The following is an 18415-nucleotide window of genomic DNA, read 5'->3' as shown; positions in this document are numbered from 1 at the left end:
GAGCAATCATGTAAGGGCCTTACCTGTTTTTTACTCATCTCTATTTTCTAAATTAGCTGCCGTGAATTACTTTCATCTTGAGAGGGTGGGAAGCAGCAAAAGTTGTTATTTATTAAGGCAAAGAGAGCTCAGCATTGACTGACACCATCTCCTCCTCACCCAGCTATTCTGTGACTCTGTGTAATTGAGGTCTGGCTCTGAGCCTCACGTCCCTGGCTTCAAAGCATTACCCATAGCAGTCACTGGTTGGACACCTCCTGTGTGCCTGCAGAAGGCCCTCAGGATACACAATCAGCTAAGGCAGGTCTCTGTCTTCAAGCAGCCCTGGTGGACTGGGCTCTGTCTGCCCTCTGTGACGTGTAGGGCTCTGGTTGGTCTTGGCCTTGACTCCTTCTTGGTCCCAGTTGCTCTCACACCATCAGTCTCCCCTTGTTCCATCTGTTCTCACTGTGCTGGTTTTGCTGTACTCCCAGGGTGCCACACATGTTGTCTCTTGGTCACTGACCTGGCCTCTCCCTCATGTTGGCACCAGGTGCATCCTCATGGTCACTCCCTTCATTCAGCGCTCTCCTGAATGTACCATCTCTCTCCACCCTCTCTCCTGGCTTTATTCTTTTTCATAGTACTTATCACATAACATACTCATTGTTAATTAGCTGTCCATCTCACTAGAATGGAAAGATTATGATGGCAGGGACTTGGTTCCTTTTGCTGAATCCGCAGTGCCTAGGACAGTGCCTGGCACATGGATGGCATGTTGAACAAGTGAATCAATGGGTGCATGAAACATAAGGTTCCTGAACCTCGTACTCAGTGTCATGATAGAGAACTATACAGGGCGGTGGAAGGAAAGGTTGCCCAGGAAGGCGCCCCGGAGGGTGTCAGCTTGACCTTGGACATTCTGCCCAGGTCTAACTTCTGAGCTTTATTTCTTACCACTTCTCTCTATTTATTCTAAGCAACAGCCAAACAAGGCTCTTCACTGCTTCCTTTGCTTATATCTTTTGTCTTCCTTCTCCCATTTTTCTTCCACTAGATTTTCCCCAAATCACTACACTATGCCCATCATAATTCTGTCCTCTGTCCATCTGTCAAGGCCCAGCTCAGACAGCTCCTCTGCGAGGCCTCCTCTCATCCCTGCAGCTGTTAATGCTCTCCCTCCACCCCATCTCCTGTTAAAAATGGAAATTTCTCGTTGTGCTCGTCACGTTCGGTGTGACTGATACACATGCATCTTTTCTTTCACTTATGATTCTCTCTTAAGACCCAGAGGCACTTTATCCATTCTGTATTCTCTCAGAGTCTAATGCACTGCCTTGTACACAGTAGGTGCTTCGTAAAGGTTTGTTGGATGTGTGGCATATATGACTGAATGAAGGGGCAGGAATATTGCCTGTGGTACACTATTCTGGTTTGTCCAACAGGGAGAGGTACATTTTGAAATGATGAATCATTTTTAACTTTTAGGAGGCTATTTCTGGGGTAAAAGTTACCATAGTTTGGTTGAGGAGGTGAGACAGAATTCCAGGGTCAAAGTAAGAATGGATGAGGAGTAGGAAGATGTGGGCTTTACTCTTGGCTCCTCTAGAGAGGAAGTCACCTTGAACATCTCTCTAGTACTCTCTGGGCCTCAGTCTCCTGGCCTGTAAAGTAGGGGAGGGAGCAGGATGTAGGAGTGTGTGCTAAATTGAACGCGTGACCTCTTGAGTCCCCTTTTATTTCTATCTGTCTGTGATCTTATGGCTTGATCAGGAAAGTCTCCTGTGTTTAATGTGGTCCTGGCTGTCTTTATTAGAGCAAGTTATACCACTGTTATAGGAAATAGGTTGGGGAGAAACTCACTTAAAATGCTTATGGTATCAAATTTTACTATTTTTTTTAAGCAATCTTTGTTTCTTTGAGCACTTTCCATTTGCAATACAAAAGGCTTAAGACCGGCTCCTGGAAACTCTTTAATAAGTACTTTCTAGACCAGGGATTTGGAAGTTCATTAGAAAACCATTCCCAAAGTACTAAGGATATTTATGTTATAAACTCTGACTTTTACCTAGAAGGGGTTTAATTTCACAACCTCCTAGATTAAATTGCATGGTGAGACCCCATCTTGGTACACTCACCTTGAATTGCAGTTGTATATAAGTTATTCTATTGTAGGATAACCTGATGTGTTACACAATGATTTGGGAGAACAAAAGGGATATGGGGAGTGAGTGGTGTAGCAATTCCAACCATCTCTACAAAGTAGCTATTCTTAGCTTTCTAATGAAAGTTTACATGAAAGCTGATGCACATGGGAAAGACTGCAGGGCCTTTCTATGAAGCCAGAGTCTGGATGAACGGCCAGGTTCTTCCTTTCTTGAGCTTCCCTGCACCTACTTTGGGTAATATCTAGTTTCTGCTCAGCCTTTAAAGAACTTCTAGAATGTCAGGGTTCTCAAGGTCAGGGAGAATATTGGATAGGACCTGCACCTAAATCCAAACTTTCTCTTTAGTCGTTAAGATCCTCCACCCTCCTTGGGATTTGCTCATTTGTAAAGTGATTTGAGACTGGCTGAAAGTTCCTGAGGGTGGTAGGGTGGTGAGAATGTCAGCCTTTCTGGTCTAAACCATTGCAGAACCCATTGTGGTCAGAATCCAATCCCTTGTGAAGGATCAGGGAGAGGTGAACCATCTTACACTGAGTTCTAGTCTCTTTCTAGCTCCTTTCTGTCTATCCCTTACCAGAATCTGTTCTGAGAAATACCACATTCCAGGCAACAGGACAGGAGTTCTTTCAAAAATGACATATACTTGATCAGAACCAGCTACATAATTTGCAGGGCTCAGTGCTTAATGAAGATATGCGGCCTCTTGTTCAAATATTAAGAATTTCAAGATGACAACAGCGAAGCATCAAGTGAATGCAGGACCCTGTGTGACTTCATGGGTGCACATAGGACCCATGAAGTCATCCCTCTATTTGATTATAACCTAAAAGTCAGGTAGGAAAAATCCAGACCCACCGATTGACCAAGAATTTTTCCATTACTTGTTCGTATACCTGCTGAAAATATCCATGTGGAGGACTGCCTCATCTTCAGCTCACCTCCATTGTCAAGTGAGATCTCCCTTCCAGTCATATGGTGGTCTGGAGCTCGGCTTCTGTTACCCTCTCTGTCCACCCCCCCTACACAGCTGCCATCTCAAGTGTTGGCTGGACTTGAGTAGCCATTTTCCTTCTTTTGGAAAGTGAAATGACACCAGAGGTACAAAACTAGTCACCACTGGGACAACACAAGGACTCGAATATTTACGGTTTCAGTTTATTTAAATTTTTCTTTCTTTTTTTGATAATCACAATCTCCCTTTCAATGTAGTGGTGCAAACCGAGAAATTCCCACCCCTTTGCTTTTTCATTGCCGATGATAACAGGAATATAAATTGCAAGATGTGCAGTTATACCTAAAAATGCTAGATGTCTTTTAATGCAAAAAAAAAAAAAAAAAAGGCTGCTTCTCATAAAAAAAGATTGTATGCTGTGCTTTTTTGTTGGACCTAACACAGTATGTGTCCTTCCAAATGTCATTTTAAAATGCTAAAAACAGCTGCAAAAATTATATTCTTCTGTGGTTTTCCTTTTAATTGTAACATTTAGGAAATTAGCATTTGGAGCCAAGATAATTTCAGTAAAGTAGGATAGTGAATTACACTTATTTAAAAATGAAGCCACATTAAAGTACAATTATAGTTGATAGTCTTTCCTTGATATTAACACACATTTATATTTTACAATCTATTGAGGTTTGCTATTTGAAATAATTATCATTGATTATGGAAAGAGGTGCATTTTAAAGTATAATTAGTAAATACGTAATATTTAACAGAAGTTGTATAGTACCAGCAATAGCTGATATCCCCTTATATTTAAAATATAGTTCCTGACTTTGTAATTATGACTCTCTCCTCAAACTGTTTCGGACTTTAAGACTGAGCATCTTTATGATTTTTTGTTTTTGTTTTGCTCTTATTTTTGAGGAAATGGAAGTCATTATGTATCAAGGACATATTGCTTTTAGGAGAAAACAATCAAACATTTTTCCTATTTAAAAACAGTTCACAAAAGTGAAATCAGTACTTCTTCATTAAGAATTAAAATGGATGTCTCTGATTTCTTGACTCAGAACTTTACATTTCAATAGATGGTACTCTTTAGGAGGGATTAGAGTTGTGGCCTGATATATCTAAGGTTGACAGCTGCCACTGATCCAAATTTTTTTCCCTTCTCCATCCCAATCAAATGTTCTAAAATGAAAACTTCTCCTGGGGCCAGCCCCATGGCATAGTGGTTGAGTTCGGCACTCCACTTCGGTGGCCTGGGTTTGCGCGTTTGGATCCCTGGTGCGGACCTACACTGCTCGTCAGCCATGCTGTGGTGGCGACCCACATACAAAAGTAGAGGAAGATTGGCACAGATGTTAGCTCAGAGTGAGTCTTCTTTAAGCAAAAAGAGGAAGATTGGTGACAGACATTAGCTCAGGATGAATCTTCCTCAACAACAAAGAAAATAAATAAAAATAGGGACTGGCGCCATGGCGTAGTGGTTAAGTGCGTGCGCTCCACTGCTGGCAGCCCAGGTTTGGATCCCGGGCACGCACCGATGCACTGCTTGTCAGACCATGCTGTGGCGGCGTCCCATATCAAGTACAGGAAGATGGGCACGGCTGTTAGCCCAGGGCCAGTCTTCCTCAGCAAAAAAAGAGGAGGATTGGCATGAATGTTAGCTCAGAGCTGATCTTCGTCACACTCAGTCAATCAATCAATAAAATGGAAAACTTCTCCTGAGGAGGAACCAGTGGTCTCATCAGCCCAGACTTTTAGTGTTACCAAACCAAGTGGGCTCGCCTCCTGATGAGTTAAATAAGACTGTACACCAGTGGAAGTTGTCTCACAAAGTATAAGTGCATTTCCAGCAAATAGGAGGCCATAAGGAATCATTTCCAAAGTCATGGCCTCCCCCAACAAAGGGAAGGAAGAACTTTTATTTGTTTGGGGAATGAATATTCAAAAGGGAGAGGCGGGTACCCTGCAGATTATGGTAATGAGGCTTAATCTCCTCTTGAAGAGATCTTCGCATTAAAAATAAGGCAAGGTCTTGGGTGTAGCTCTTGTAGGGAGGCTTGGTTAGCTTCAGGGTGGTTGCTGGCTGTGCCTCCTTAACCTAAAAAAAACAACTTGGAAACACAGTTAAATGCTTCCAAACCACCATTAAGTTCCTCGTGGCACTAGTCGGTGACATTAGGTCCTCCCTGCAGCTGTTCTCAGACCACCCTTCCTCTGCCCCATAGAGCACTCCTGATTGTTCGCTTATGGCAGCTGCCTCCCCCACTCTTTGCCTCTTCTTACTGTTGTCATCTACTTGCCTTCCAGGCATTTCCTTCTAAGCTGCACCATCTTTCTAAGTCCTGCTCTTATCTTGGGTAATTCCATGTGGATAACTCATCCTACCATTTAGTTACTTAAGGAGTGCTCACTTCTTCAGCCTAGAGACTTCTTTGATTTCTTACTTTCTCCAAACTGTAAGCCTTGTCTTACCCTCATTTACTTCCCTGTCCAGTCAAGCCCTCATCTCCAACACTTGAACCATCTTCTTCCCAAATCCTCAGATGGTCCTTTGGTTCTCCTACTTGCCAGAGCCCCAGCTGAAACCATTGAGCTGTTTCCCTGTCCTGAGCCTGTACCTGGGCACCTCAGCTCAGTGCTACGAGAAAAAGCCACATCAACACAGAGGTTGGTGCCTCTGTAATCTGATGGTCTCTAAGCTTGAGTGATGCCCAGCCACCCATTTTTGTTTGTTGTCTTTATCAGTTCTCTTGCCCATTGGCCCTTCACCTATTACAAATAATCCCCATGTTCTTTATGCCTCTAACCCCACTGCTGTTCCTCCCCACTCTTAGCAGAGAATCTCACTTCTGACATCACAGAGAATACAGAAACCCTAAGAGGACAGAACCTTCAAATCCCATGTCTGCTTTGCATTCATCCTTTCCTCCTTCCTTCCTGTCCCAATGGCTGAACTGCACTTTTGCCTTTCTCAGGGCAATTTCCCTACCTGTACTGTGGATCCTATAGGATTAATAGCTAATATTTATTAACTGCTAAGTGCTCGGTGTATACTTTTGTTGGATCCTACTCCCGTTGAGAACTAGGATTATTTTTGAGTCTAGTTTCAGGTGAGGAAACCGAGACTTCGAGAGGTTGAGAGATTGTCCCATGGTTTCATAGGAGCCAGGATTTGATCTGGGCTAGACTACTTCCAGAGCCCTTGCTCTTAGCCACTGTTCTAGCCTTTAGTCTCATGCCGGCTCAGGCTCCTCTGCCCATCACATATTCCCAGCCTTTCTCCAATTTTTCTACCCTCTCTCTTCTAGCTTGTTTATACCAGGATACATAGCCTCTTCCAGCTATTAAAATGAGCACCCATTCTCCTAAAACTACCACCTCCCTTTCGTAACTAAAATTGTTGAGAAATTTTACCATGTCTACATTCACAGCCTCCACTTTCCTCTTATTCACTCCTCAACACACTGCGTCTGATCTCAGTGCAACGAAGGTCACTCCAAGGTCACCAGTGCCTTCCATGTTGCTAAATTCAATGAGTTCTCCTTGGGCCCTACCTTACTTGACATTACTGAAACATTTCATGCTACTGATCTCTTCTTCTTTCTTGAAACATCCTTCTCCCTCTGCTTTCCTATGCCTACCCTTTTCTGATCTTCTCTCTGTGTCTTTAACTGCTCACCCCGGCCTCATTCAAGGGCCGGTCCTTCTCTGCCAGTCACTGCATTGTCTGTTGTCTTCCAGACCTTGCGCTAAGCTCCTTTATTCTCATTCCACATGTATGTCCTGGGTAACTTCCTCCACTCTTGTAGGTTTTAGTTCCTATCTAGATGCTGGTAAATCGCAAGTCTATAGTCTGCATCCTTGATAAGGGCCTGAGTGTCAGATCTTTGTATGTATCCCCCTGCCTGCTGGACATCTCGATTTGAATGACTGACTGGAATCGTTAGACTTAACATGTGTAAAATTGAGCCTATGTTCCTGAAGGCAGGATAGAGAAAAGATTAAAATTGTGGGCTCGAGTCAAGATTGAGTCTGCCATATACCTGTGATATGGCCCCTTCTCATGTGTAAAATGGAGATAATGATGGCACCTACCACACAGGGCCATTGTGAGAGTTAATTGCAGAGTACTCAGAACCTGGTATAGAGTGAGTCTCCAGTGCCTGTTAGCTTCATTGGATGGTAACCGCTCCCCTCACCTTCACCACCATGAGCCCTAGCACAAGTACGGCTACCACTGCTGCCTCTCCTACCCGCCCCCCCCCCCCCCAGCCGCCCTCCACACCTGGCTCCTTCCCTGGGGCTCCTCCTTATCTCAGTGGGTCATGATGACAAGAGGCAACACTGGAGCACCTAATATGTGGAGGTGCTCTACAGGTATTTTGCATGTATTATCTCGTTTGATCCTGGCTTTTGATGTGGAGCCTGTTATTTCCTTCAATTTCTATGAAAATTAAGCATCCAAGATTAAATAACTCCTATGTGGTCTCACAACCACTAGGATTTGTATTCCGACTTGCTGACCTCCTAGCTCAGCCTCTTGGCAGTTAGGTTCTGCTTTCCTACCTCCTTTGAAACCTGACCAGAAACCTGAGGGTCATCTTTGACTCTTCCTTTCTCATCACAGGCTGCATCAAAATTCAGCCAGTTACCAAGTTCTGTCAACTCGACCTTCTGAATATCAGAAGTTAGCATCATTTCTTTATCCCAGTTGTCTCAGGTCCTGCCTCCATCATCTCTTATTTAGGTGACTGCAATGGCTTCCTAATTTATTTCTTGGCTTCCCATATTGCTCCCCTCCCATCTGTTCTCTACAGAACATCAGTTAATGTGTTCTTCAACAACCCTGTTCCAAGACACTTTTCTGCTACTGTCTTTGAGATCAAGTTTAAAGTCCTTAATATCACTTCTAAGGCACTTTGCTTCTGGCCTCTGTCATCCTGTTGAGCTTCATATCTTGCCACTTCCCCCGTAACAAGCCAAGATCTGGTTTTATTGAGCTTCTCTGGAGTTTCTATAGCATGCATGAAGAAGAATGGCACAGCTTAGATATAAGTTTCCTCGGGAAGCTTGCCTTGATTCTAGGTACTGCCAAATTCTGGGATCATACCCTACTCTGTATGTTATAGCGCTGTGTCCTTCCTGAGTTCTGTCTTGTGACACACGGGGGTACACCCCTTGTGTTCACTTGACTGCCACTTTCAGACTGGAAGCCCCAGGGGGGCAGGAACCACATCTCCTTTTTGGACTGCTGTATCCCCTGTACCTATCACAGTGCCTGACACTGTGCTCAGTAAAAAAAAAAGTAGGTGCTCAAAGTGTCACCTTAGAGATGAAGATTTTTTGTGTGTGTGTGAGGAAGATCAGCCCTGAGCTAACATCCATGCCAATCCTCCTGTTTTTGCTGAGGAAGACTGGCCCTGAGCTAACATCTCTGCCCATCTTCCTCCACTTTATATGGGACACCCCCACAGCATGGCCTGACAAGCAGTGCATCGTTGCACGCCTGGGATCCGAACCTGGGCCGCTAGCAGTGGAGCATGCGCACTTAACCGCTACGCCACAGGCCTGGCCCCAGAGATGAAGATATTAAACTCACGTTTTCTGACCTCCTGAGACCACACAGCTCATTAGCAACAGTTGTAGTGGTTGGCAGCATAGATTTTAGTACCAAACTTGGATTCAGGTCCTCCCTCTACTACTTACATGCTCTAAGCCTCAGTTTCCTGTTATTTTCATTTAACAGGAAGACAGATATTACTCTGACAAGTTTCAATGAAGGATTTAATGCTTTTATTGCATATCACATAATTTGAGCATTGCTCATAAAATAAGTTAATAGAAGGTATTTTGGAAACAGGCTGTTGTGGGTTCAAATCCTGGCTCCAGCACATCTTACCCTTATGACTTTGGAGAGGTTCTTTCACCTATCCAAGCTCTGGGTTCCTCATCTGTAAATGGAGATACTATTTGCTATTTTAAGGATTCACTGGGAAGACAAAATGAGATACCATGTGTAAATCACTCAGCACAGCACTCAGTTCTGCTCACAAAAACTCTCAGACATTTACTCTCAATATTAGCCCAAATTAAATTGGAAACAGAGCTATTTGAAATGTCTGTGTCTCATTGTAAAAGTAACTCTTGCCTATCTGGATTTGCACATTATCCAAGGAAAACAATTTATGGTGCATTTTTGCATAGTTCAGCTTTTTAGCTATATCTGTCATCTATCACAACAGGAAAATGTGTACGTTTAAGAATTGCAGTTCATGCTGTTTAATAGGAATAGTGAAATCGTGCAACTATTAAATCTGTTATTTGGGAAAAAATCAACTTGTGTTATCAATATTTTAGCGAGTTGTTTTAAAATTCCCAATGACCTAGCTCCCTTTATTTTGCTACCGCTGTGGTAAATCTGTTCACGATCTATGTGGCCCTCGTAACTCCTATATCATATAGCTACTAATTACAGGAGGATCTCGAGGAGCCTACCTGCAGTATAACTATAAAGCAATGAAAATATGACTTTATTGTTCTCAATTGTTCTTGGTATGCAGTTATCATCACTGCTGTAATTATCAGGGGAAGTGTGCAGAACATAGCAGAGCTAACTCTTTGGAGTGTTTGCTTCAAGAAATTATTGGGAAATGTGATATTTATAAAAAGACAATGCAATTCATGCATGGCTATTGGCTTTTAAGTACCTTACTGCTTTTCTCCTGATGTTTCTTCCAGTTAATTCTTTTCTTAATTTATGTCTGTGCTCTCTCTCTCTCTACCTCCCTGGCAGTCTTTTCCCTATAAAAGGACCCATCTGTCTAAGGTAGAGCTTCTCCATTTTTATATACTCATCAGTGACTAAGCTGCATGGAGTAGACATGCTTATCCTTTAGAAGTCTCCTTTAACTCTGCTTTTTCAATACAGTCATATTTTGTTTGTTTTCCTTCAAGTAAAATATGTTCTTTTCAGTCTGAATTCGAGCACTCAAAAGTATGTCTAATTTCTAATCATAGTCATAGAGCAAAACATACATTTTAAACTTGTTAATTCATGGTAATTAAAAATAATACTTGAACTGATGCTTTTTGTAATATGTAGCTCTGTATATAGAGAATAAGAGAGAAAGAAAAGCTCTTTCAGAAAAGTGACTCATTTTCATTTGATTTTATTAGACTTGAATTTGAGAGGCAACAGCGTGAAGAACTTGAAAAATTAGAAAGTAAAAGGTAAGCCACGTGGGGTACAAGTTGAACACTGCTGTAGTCTGTGGATTCTTGTGTTAATGTCCTAGGCTGATTTCATCTGTGTCTGTCCCAGTCCCTCCCTCTGGCTCTGTGTCTGTTATTTACATGTCTAATGACTGTAAGCCATTTCTCTCTAACTGGGTAGTTTTACTTCATGTTTGAATTTTTTAAATAGTTCATTTTCAAATACTTATGAAAAAGGGGGAATAGAGTCAGTAGGCAACTTTAATACACCCATTAAATTTAATATACCAAATATTTACTTGTGTGTGTGTTTAACTCAAAAGTATATCTTTTCTTAATAATATCCCCTGAGTTTTTAAAAAGCCAAAAGAATGACAATTTTCTTTCCTTTTACCTACTCCTTTTTAAACATCTTTCCTTATGTTGTTTGCCTATTTGTATTTCCCCTTCTGTAATTTGCCTCTTCATAGTCTTTGCTCACTTTTCTTTTGGGATGTGTATGTATGTGTATGTGTCTGGTTGTTTAATTTTAATATGTTCCAAATATTGTTCTTTGATAAAACTATGTTTTCTCCTTTTCTCTTTTTCCTGTTCTAGTTAACAAGCCAAGAAATGGATCAAGAGTAGATAGTGGAGTAGAAACCAAGGCCATAGAAAAATCTACAAATGGGATATTATTTTCTAGAATCTGTAATTTAGATGTTACAGCTGATTTAGTTTAATTTCCCACATCATATATGATAGGTCTTTGGTGGGCCAGGAGAAGGAGGCCATGTATTGATACTCTTCCATACCTTGTGTTCTTGCTTTGGAGGTCATCCCAAACCAGAAACATTGATTTAGCACCCAGTGGGGATCGTTTGTTCTCCGAGACAAAACGTGACATGTAACCCCTGGAATCATGCATTTAAGTATTCTAATGGAGACTCCAGTTATTTTCAATATTATGCATTAATAAGCGAATATTTTCGGCCATTTGGTGATCACCATTGTCCTAAACTAGTGATTAAATGCTAAATAGCATGTAGTTATTTGAGCTGGAACAATGAATTGTCAATTATCTTGACTTTGGTATTTGACCTCAATGAGTTGAGCACAGCATAAGCATTTTTATTTAATGTCATCTTGTAACTGAATTTCTGTTGCGTTTTAGCCATTGGGCTGAATAAAATTATTCACATTTAAATTTAAATTGGGCATGGTTCTTTCTCTTCGAGCTCAGGGGGCTTCTTAAATCATATCATGCATAACACATTATGCTTATAGACTCTACAAAGAAATGATATCAGAGGCTACTTTAGGAGATTAGGCAAATGATATGTTGGACAGTTACAGAGTAAAAAAATTAAACAGCACGCTGCTGGAAATTAAAAAGGAAAGCAGTACTCCCTCTTTTTTATTTTAGTGAAGGGTTTGGCTTTATGTTGTGTGTTCATTTTCGGAACATTTCAGTTAGAGAAAAGTTCGAGCAACATTGGAACACAGTGATCAAATAATGATAAGTGAGTGTTTTGTGTTTCAGGAAACTCATAGAAGAAATGGAGCAAAAGCAAAAGTCCGATAAGGCGGAACTGGAGCGGATGCAGCAGGAGGTGGAGACGCAGCGCAAGGAGACGGAGATCGTCCAGCTGCAGATCCGCAAGCAGGAGGAGAGCCTGAAACGCCGCAGCTGCCACATCGAGAGCAAGCTCAAGGATCTGCTCGCCGAGAAGGAAAAGTTTGAAGAGGAGAGGCTGAGGGAGCAACAGGAAATCGAGCTGCAGAAGAAGAAACAAGAGGAAGAGAGCTTTCTCCGTGTCAAAGAAGAACTCCAGCGGCTCCAGGAGCTCAACCACCATGAGAAGGCCGAGAAGATTCAGATATTTCAAGAACTGGACCGGCTCAAAAAGGAAAAGGATGAACAGTATGCCAAGCTTGAGTTGGAAAAGAAGAGACTGGAGGAGCAGGAAGAGGAGCAGGCCGTGCTAGTGGCGCATCTGGAGGAGCAGCTCCGAGAGAAGCAGGCGATGACCCGGCTGCTGCGGCCAGGCAGCGTGCAGCGGGTGCAGCAGGAGAGGAGAGAGCTGGAGGGCATCCGCGAGTCCCTGCTGCGGGTGAAGGAAGCGCGGGCCGCAGGGGACGACGACAGCGAGGAGTTGGAGAGGGCTCAGCTGCACTTCTTAGAGTTCAAGAGAAGGCAGCTGGTCAAGCTAGCCAACCTGGAGAAGGACCTGCTTCAGCAGAAGGACCTCCTGAAGAAAGAAGTCGAAGAAGAACAGGACATCCTAGAGCGTTTAAAATCTGAAAAAGAAGAAGAATTCAGGTTGTTGGGAAAAAATGATGGTGGTGTCATAGATGTCACCCAGGGGGCTCAAGATTTAGAGAAAATAAAGCCAGCGCAGTACAGGCTGCAATATAAAGAACGCCAGCTCCAGCACCTCCTGCAGAATCATTTGCTGACTCTGCTAGAAGAAAAGCAGAGAGCGTTTGAAATCCTTGACAGAGGCCCTGTTGGCTTAGACAACACTCTCTACCAAGTGGAAAAAGAAATGGAGGAAAAAGAAGAACAGCTGGCACAGTACCAAGCCAATGCGAGCCAGCTGCAGAAGCTCCAAGCCACCTTCGAATTCACTGCCAACATCGCGCGTCAGGAAGAAAAAGTGAGGAGAAAGGAAAAGGAGATCCTCGAATCCCAGGAGAAGCAGCAGAGAGAGGCTCTGGAGCGCGCTGTGGCCAGGCTGGAGAGGAGGCACTCGGCCCTGCAGAGGCGCTCCACCCTGGGCGTGGAGATCGAGGAGCAGAGGCAGAAGCTGGCCACTCTCAGCAGCAGCAGCAGCAGCAGCGAGCAGGCGGGGCTCCGGGCCAGCCTGGATGCTGAGCAGGCAGCCCTGGAGAGGGACCAGGAGAGGTGAGACAGCAGAAGAGACGGCGCCCCGTGGGCCTGTGCTGTCTGCCCCCCAGAGTGTGTCTCCCACTGTCTTTGCAAAAAGTAATTCTTTCAGCCTGTATATTCTCTAATATACAGGCAGATGCTTATTTTGCCAAACCTGAGAAAAGGACCCCTGAACTTCTTTTCTTTCTCCTTAGGATCCTTGTTTTAGAATCGTTGGCCTAATGTTGAAAAAAGCCACACAAACAAAAACAAAGCCCTTGTCCATTACTCTACTGACATAGAATGTGTATCTTTGAATGTTTGATAAATACATTTGTTGAAAGCCTGGGAAAGCTTCCTCCTTGCCTCCCCTGTCCACTCCGCTCCTTCCTTGCCCTCCATTGCTCCCTCTCACCCTTTCTCTTTCTCTTCCTTCCATGTCTTTTCCTCCCTCCCTCTCTCCCTCTCCCCTCTCCCTAGTTCCCTTTTTCCTTCTCTCCTCCTTTCCTTCTTTGCTTTCTTCCTCCTCCCTTCCCTCCTTCCCTCTCCCCTTCCCTCCCTGTTCTCACCATTGGCTTCACATCTTCTCCACGACCAGCACGTTTCCAGTGAAGCATCACCTGTGTTCACAGATCGCAGAGTGTACTGATGTCCACACTGGTAGGGAAGGGAAGAGCCGTACTTCTCCCACCCCTGTGATTTACAATATTTGAGGGGAGGCCCTAGGATTCTGTATTAAAAAACAAACTACCAACCAAACCAACAAAACTCTCCAGATGATTCTGAACACAGTGGTATGTTTGAGCACATTCGGTGATGATTTATGGATATTACTTTTGGTGCAAAAAACAAAACTAGGAACTGGCACTATTTTCATGGTAAAGGAAGAATATTTATCTTCTTCTGCCTATTCCGTGTCTCCATGCCTCCCACCCAGTAGGTTCTCAGAATGAATAAATACATGAATTTGAGAACACTTTTTCTGGTAGCCCTACAGACGTGGTGCCAAGACTCCCAGAAAGGCTGATGGCAGCCTGGTGTGCATACATGATGCAAAATTTAGAGTCCTGCAAGGGGGCTTCATACCCTGGCCTGGGCCCTTCCTGCCTCACCGCCCTTGGGAAGGATCTTCATCACTGGGCCACAGTGTTCTCACCCTTACAGGAAGGGGCAGGTGAGATCGGGGGTCTGTGTGTTTTCTTTAGCTCCAGACCCTTTGGTCAATTGAGATCTTAACAAGCCCAGGTAGGAGGCCTGGAACACTGCCCCTCCCAGCATTCCTCCCCCACAGCACCTCTTGAGGGGCTGCAGCAGAAGCCCGGTCTGCTGGCGTCTAGGAGCCCAGCTTGACATTGGCAGAGGGCTGGGGTCGGTGCTGATGACAAGGCAAGACCTACTGTGAGGTGTTGCTGGAGCCTCTGTCCATCATCTTGCCTGAAAAGGTCAGGACAACCTTTCGAATGATCTGCTTATACTGTGGATTCTATTTACCATCACTCTCTGGTAATTCCCTCAGGCAAAACCGCAACAAATAAAAATCAAAGACCATAATGCTATTACTTCAGAGAAATAGGTCGCAGGTTTAAGAACGTGATTGCAGGTATGTTATGTAAATGAAATTGCTGAACAAAGCTCCAGCCCAGGAAATTTCAAGTAGCAGAAGGCACGCTCTCAATTTGTATCCTGCAGTGTGCAGCAGGAATGCAGCGTGAGCCTGTAGCTTGATGTCCCTGGCTTTTGTCAACTGGTTTCACTATCTGGCCATTTAGTATTAATACTCTACTATAGCAGATATAGTCCTGTGATTTCCATGGACATGGTTTCCCAGCGTCAGCATTACTCCAGAAGCCACGCAGAGGCGGCTTTTAGCTTTGTGTGTTTTGATGGAGTAGACTTTGCTAAGACCTAATTCAGGCCAATAGATTCTGAGCTGCGTGCTCTGGCTGCAATGCTCCTGCAGCTTTCTGTGGGTGTTGGGTTCATGTCTTATTATCTCGCTGGGTTTTCCTGCTGTGCAGCCTGACTTGACCACTTGTGAAATTCCAACGGTGTGAAATTTTAAATTCACATGGAACCAGATTGGACAACAGTGCACTGAACTTGGCTTTCCCTGTGGGCTTGCTTTATGAACAAGATTTAATCCATTTTCTGTCGTCTTTTCCATCTACTGGTTACGTAACCACTGGAAACAAGTGTCAGGCAGTTAGAAGGTGGCAGAGCTGCAGCTCGAATCTAAACCTGTGTACCACACAGCTCTTTGTCCTCTTGTCTACTGACCGCAGGCTGCTGCCCGGGCAGGCCAGTCCTTCACATGTGCTGCAGCCCTTTCCCAGGATGCCCTGCTTGTCCTTTGCCACCCGTGTACATCCTGCTTAGCCTTCGGAGCCCCACACAAGCCCCTGTGCGCTGTGGAGTCTTCTCCGCGGCCCCAGCACTGAAAGACGTCTTTGGACAGCTCTAGTAGACACTGTCTTAAGTATAAACATTGGCAATTACCTACTTCCATCCAGCGCATTTCCCTTCCCATCTCTGAGACGCTGTGTTAGTATTGTTCCCTGGTTCTTTGCCTACCACCTGGCCCCTAACATCACTCTTTCCTGCTTCTTCCCTCCTTTGAAAATGCTCTATGCTCTGCAACTTGATGCTCAGTAAGTACTTGCTAATCAGTAGGCAGATGAAGGGCTGAGTTAAGCAGGGCATTGCCTTCTGTGGAACGCATGAGTGCTGACCCTGGTGACCTCATAATCACATCCTGAGAGTTAAGATCTTGGCTTTCACGTTCAGGTTAGAGCGGTCAAGTTGCTGCTGATGACAGCAGAGAGCTGGTGTATCATGGTGTGTCAACCTCTGAAGCCAGAATCTCTGATTTTTGGAGCTGAAGGAATTTGGAGAAACTAGTTGACTCTCTCATTTTATATATAAAGAAATTGAGACCCAGATTTCAGTAACTTGCCGAGTTCACACAGCAAGTGGGTTGCAGCCCCTGGCTGAGTCTTGTGTTCCCTGGGCTAAATTTACTGGCAAGCTTGGCCCTCTAGCCTAATGACCTGGATTCAAGAATGCCTGGGGGCCGGTCCTGTGGCTTCGCAGTTAAGTGTGTGTGCTCAGCTGCTGGCGGCCCGGGTTCGGATCCTGGGCACGTCTGATGCACCGCTTCTCTGGCCATGCTGAGGCCGTGTCCCACATACAGCAACTAGAAGGATGTGCAGCTATGACATATAACTATCTGCTGGGGCTTTGGGGGAAAAAGTAAATAAAATTATTAAAAAAAAAAAAAATGCTTGGGCCAGTGGGAGAACAGCCTTATACACAATCTCTTATTAGATGTATCATTTATCATTTGTCACTAGAAATAAATGTTTGGTTCCACAATTTATGGTTTATTTTAATTTCTTGGGCTACTCAGCCTGCTTTCCTAGGTCTCTCTCACTTGTGTCCCTTTTCCACACCCTCTGCCTTAGCCAAAGTTGATTCCTAGTTTTCGTGGCTTAGCCCCTTTGTTAATATTGCTTTCTGCACCTGGAGAACCTTCTATCATCATCTCCAAATGTCCAAATTCTCACTGGCCTCTGAAGACTCAACTTAGAACTGCCTTGACCATGAGGGTACTCATAGGTTGGTGGTTTTAAAAACTCCGGGGCAGGCCCCGTGGCTTAGCGGTTAAGTGCGTGCGCTCCGCTGCTGGCGGCCCGGGTTCGGATCCCAGGCGCGCACCGACGCACCGCTTCTCCGGCCATGCTGAGGCCGCGTCCCACATACAGCAATTGGAAGGTTGTGCAACTATGACATACAACTGTCTACTGGGGTTTTGGGGGAAAATAAATAAATAAAAAATAAAAACTCATTAAAGCATAGATCTCCTTTGTCAAAGAGAAATATTTAGTGGGGTCCCAATATATAATCAACAGCCAACTGTTTTGTTGAAGCAGGGGTAGGGGCTCAGAATCCTGCACATCTGCTTCTTGGATTGGCTTGGAGCACAGTGGGAATATCTTTGCCCTCAATGGTAAAACTCTCTCCAACTTTTGGATACCTTAAGCACTTGTTGTGAACCCCTCTTGTGGCCCATTATCACCTTATACCTTGTCTTATAGGTATGTGGCACCTTTTCTACTAGAAGATAAAGATCTTTGCACAAAGATTTTTTGTCTGGATCCCCCAAGGTTTCCAGAACAATGTCCCACCCAGTGACAATGCTCAGGAAATACTGTTAATGAATGAATTCGTGTAACTCCATCTCTATAGGTTAGAACATGAAATCCAGCAGTTGAAGCAGAAGATCTGTGAGTTTGATGGTGTTCAGAAAGGGCATTGTGGGACCTTGGAGGAGAAAGCTGCTTCTTCCTGCTTGCCATCCAGTGCTCAAAAATCTCACCTTGTCCCTCTGATGGACGCCAGGTACTGGACGTTAAATTAAATTCATGCTTACATTTCTTATGTGATTTAATGACTTACTGTACCTCATGTTGGTCAGTTTGCGTGTGGAGGGATCTGTCAAAGGCGACAAGTAGTACATGTCCCTGAGATGTGCTTTGTCTTCATCAACTGCTGCCTGCCCATGATGGGGTAAGGTCTCATTTGAAGGGCACCAAAAACCTGAGACCTGGCCAGCCAAATGCAAGGAATGCTGGTGCAAGTAGTTTGTGTGAGAGGGTAGAATTAAAAGGTACAGGGAAACCAGCTCATCCAGAAATGAGTGATGCCAGGCCAGGTTGAGAGAAACAAAGATGCAGAGTTCATTGACTCGTACCAAGAAGAAGGACCTTGTGCTGACAGTTAATTTGTACAAGTCATTGATTACAAATAGAATAAGTCTGTTACAAAAACTGTACTAGTACATTCAGAATGGTCATGAATAGCAGAAATATATATCTGATGTTACTATTGGAAAATGATTTTCAACTTGGGTAGCATTGTGAATTGCTCTGTGGCTTAGAGCTCTCAGATAAATCGATTAATCATTCTTTGCCTATAAGAAAATTGATTATTTTTCTCAACCCCATCTGTGTCATGAGGACATTTCAAATTGGACAATCCTAAGCCCTGGGTATTAGGAGATATGTATTTGGATATCAAAATGTACTCCGAAGAGCATGAGCCTCTGTAGCCCTTTAAATCTAGGCCTGCATGTTCTGTGGGGCTAGTTTAAAATTTAAGTAAAAGTCCAGGGAGGTAATTCATTTGTAAGTGACCTTGGCTCAGGTTTAGTTCCACATGATTTTATTTTCAATTCTGAAAGATAAATACTGTACT

At 43.9% G+C, this 18415-nt stretch overlaps 1 protein-coding gene across 9 annotated transcripts in view; it reads left to right on the top strand.

The window, feature by feature from the left end:
- Positions 1-18415, top strand: part of KIF16B (kinesin family member 16B) — a 284805-nt gene that overhangs the window by 175108 nt on the left and 91282 nt on the right. For all 9 annotated transcript variants that reach the window (XR_015555655.1, XM_087445640.1, XM_087445639.1 and 6 more), the window contains exons 18-20: positions 10276-10329; positions 11834-13198; positions 17408-17560. Coding sequence is in view for 8 of the 9 variants with exons in the window: in XM_087445640.1 (XP_087301766.1) it covers positions 10276-10329; positions 11834-13198; positions 17408-17560 (1572 nt within the window). In the remaining variant the exon portion in view is untranslated. The remainder of the gene's footprint in view (positions 1-10275; positions 10330-11833; positions 13199-17407; positions 17561-18415) is intronic.

Source organism: Ceratotherium simum, chromosome 21, assembly GCF_057802395.1.
Source record: "Ceratotherium simum simum isolate JZ-2026a chromosome 21, ASM5780239v1, whole genome shotgun sequence".
Taxonomy (NCBI): Eukaryota; Metazoa; Chordata; class Mammalia; order Perissodactyla; family Rhinocerotidae; genus Ceratotherium; species Ceratotherium simum.
The sequence above is the reverse complement of the archived record's forward strand: the minus strand, read 5'-3'. Positions and strand labels throughout refer to the sequence as shown.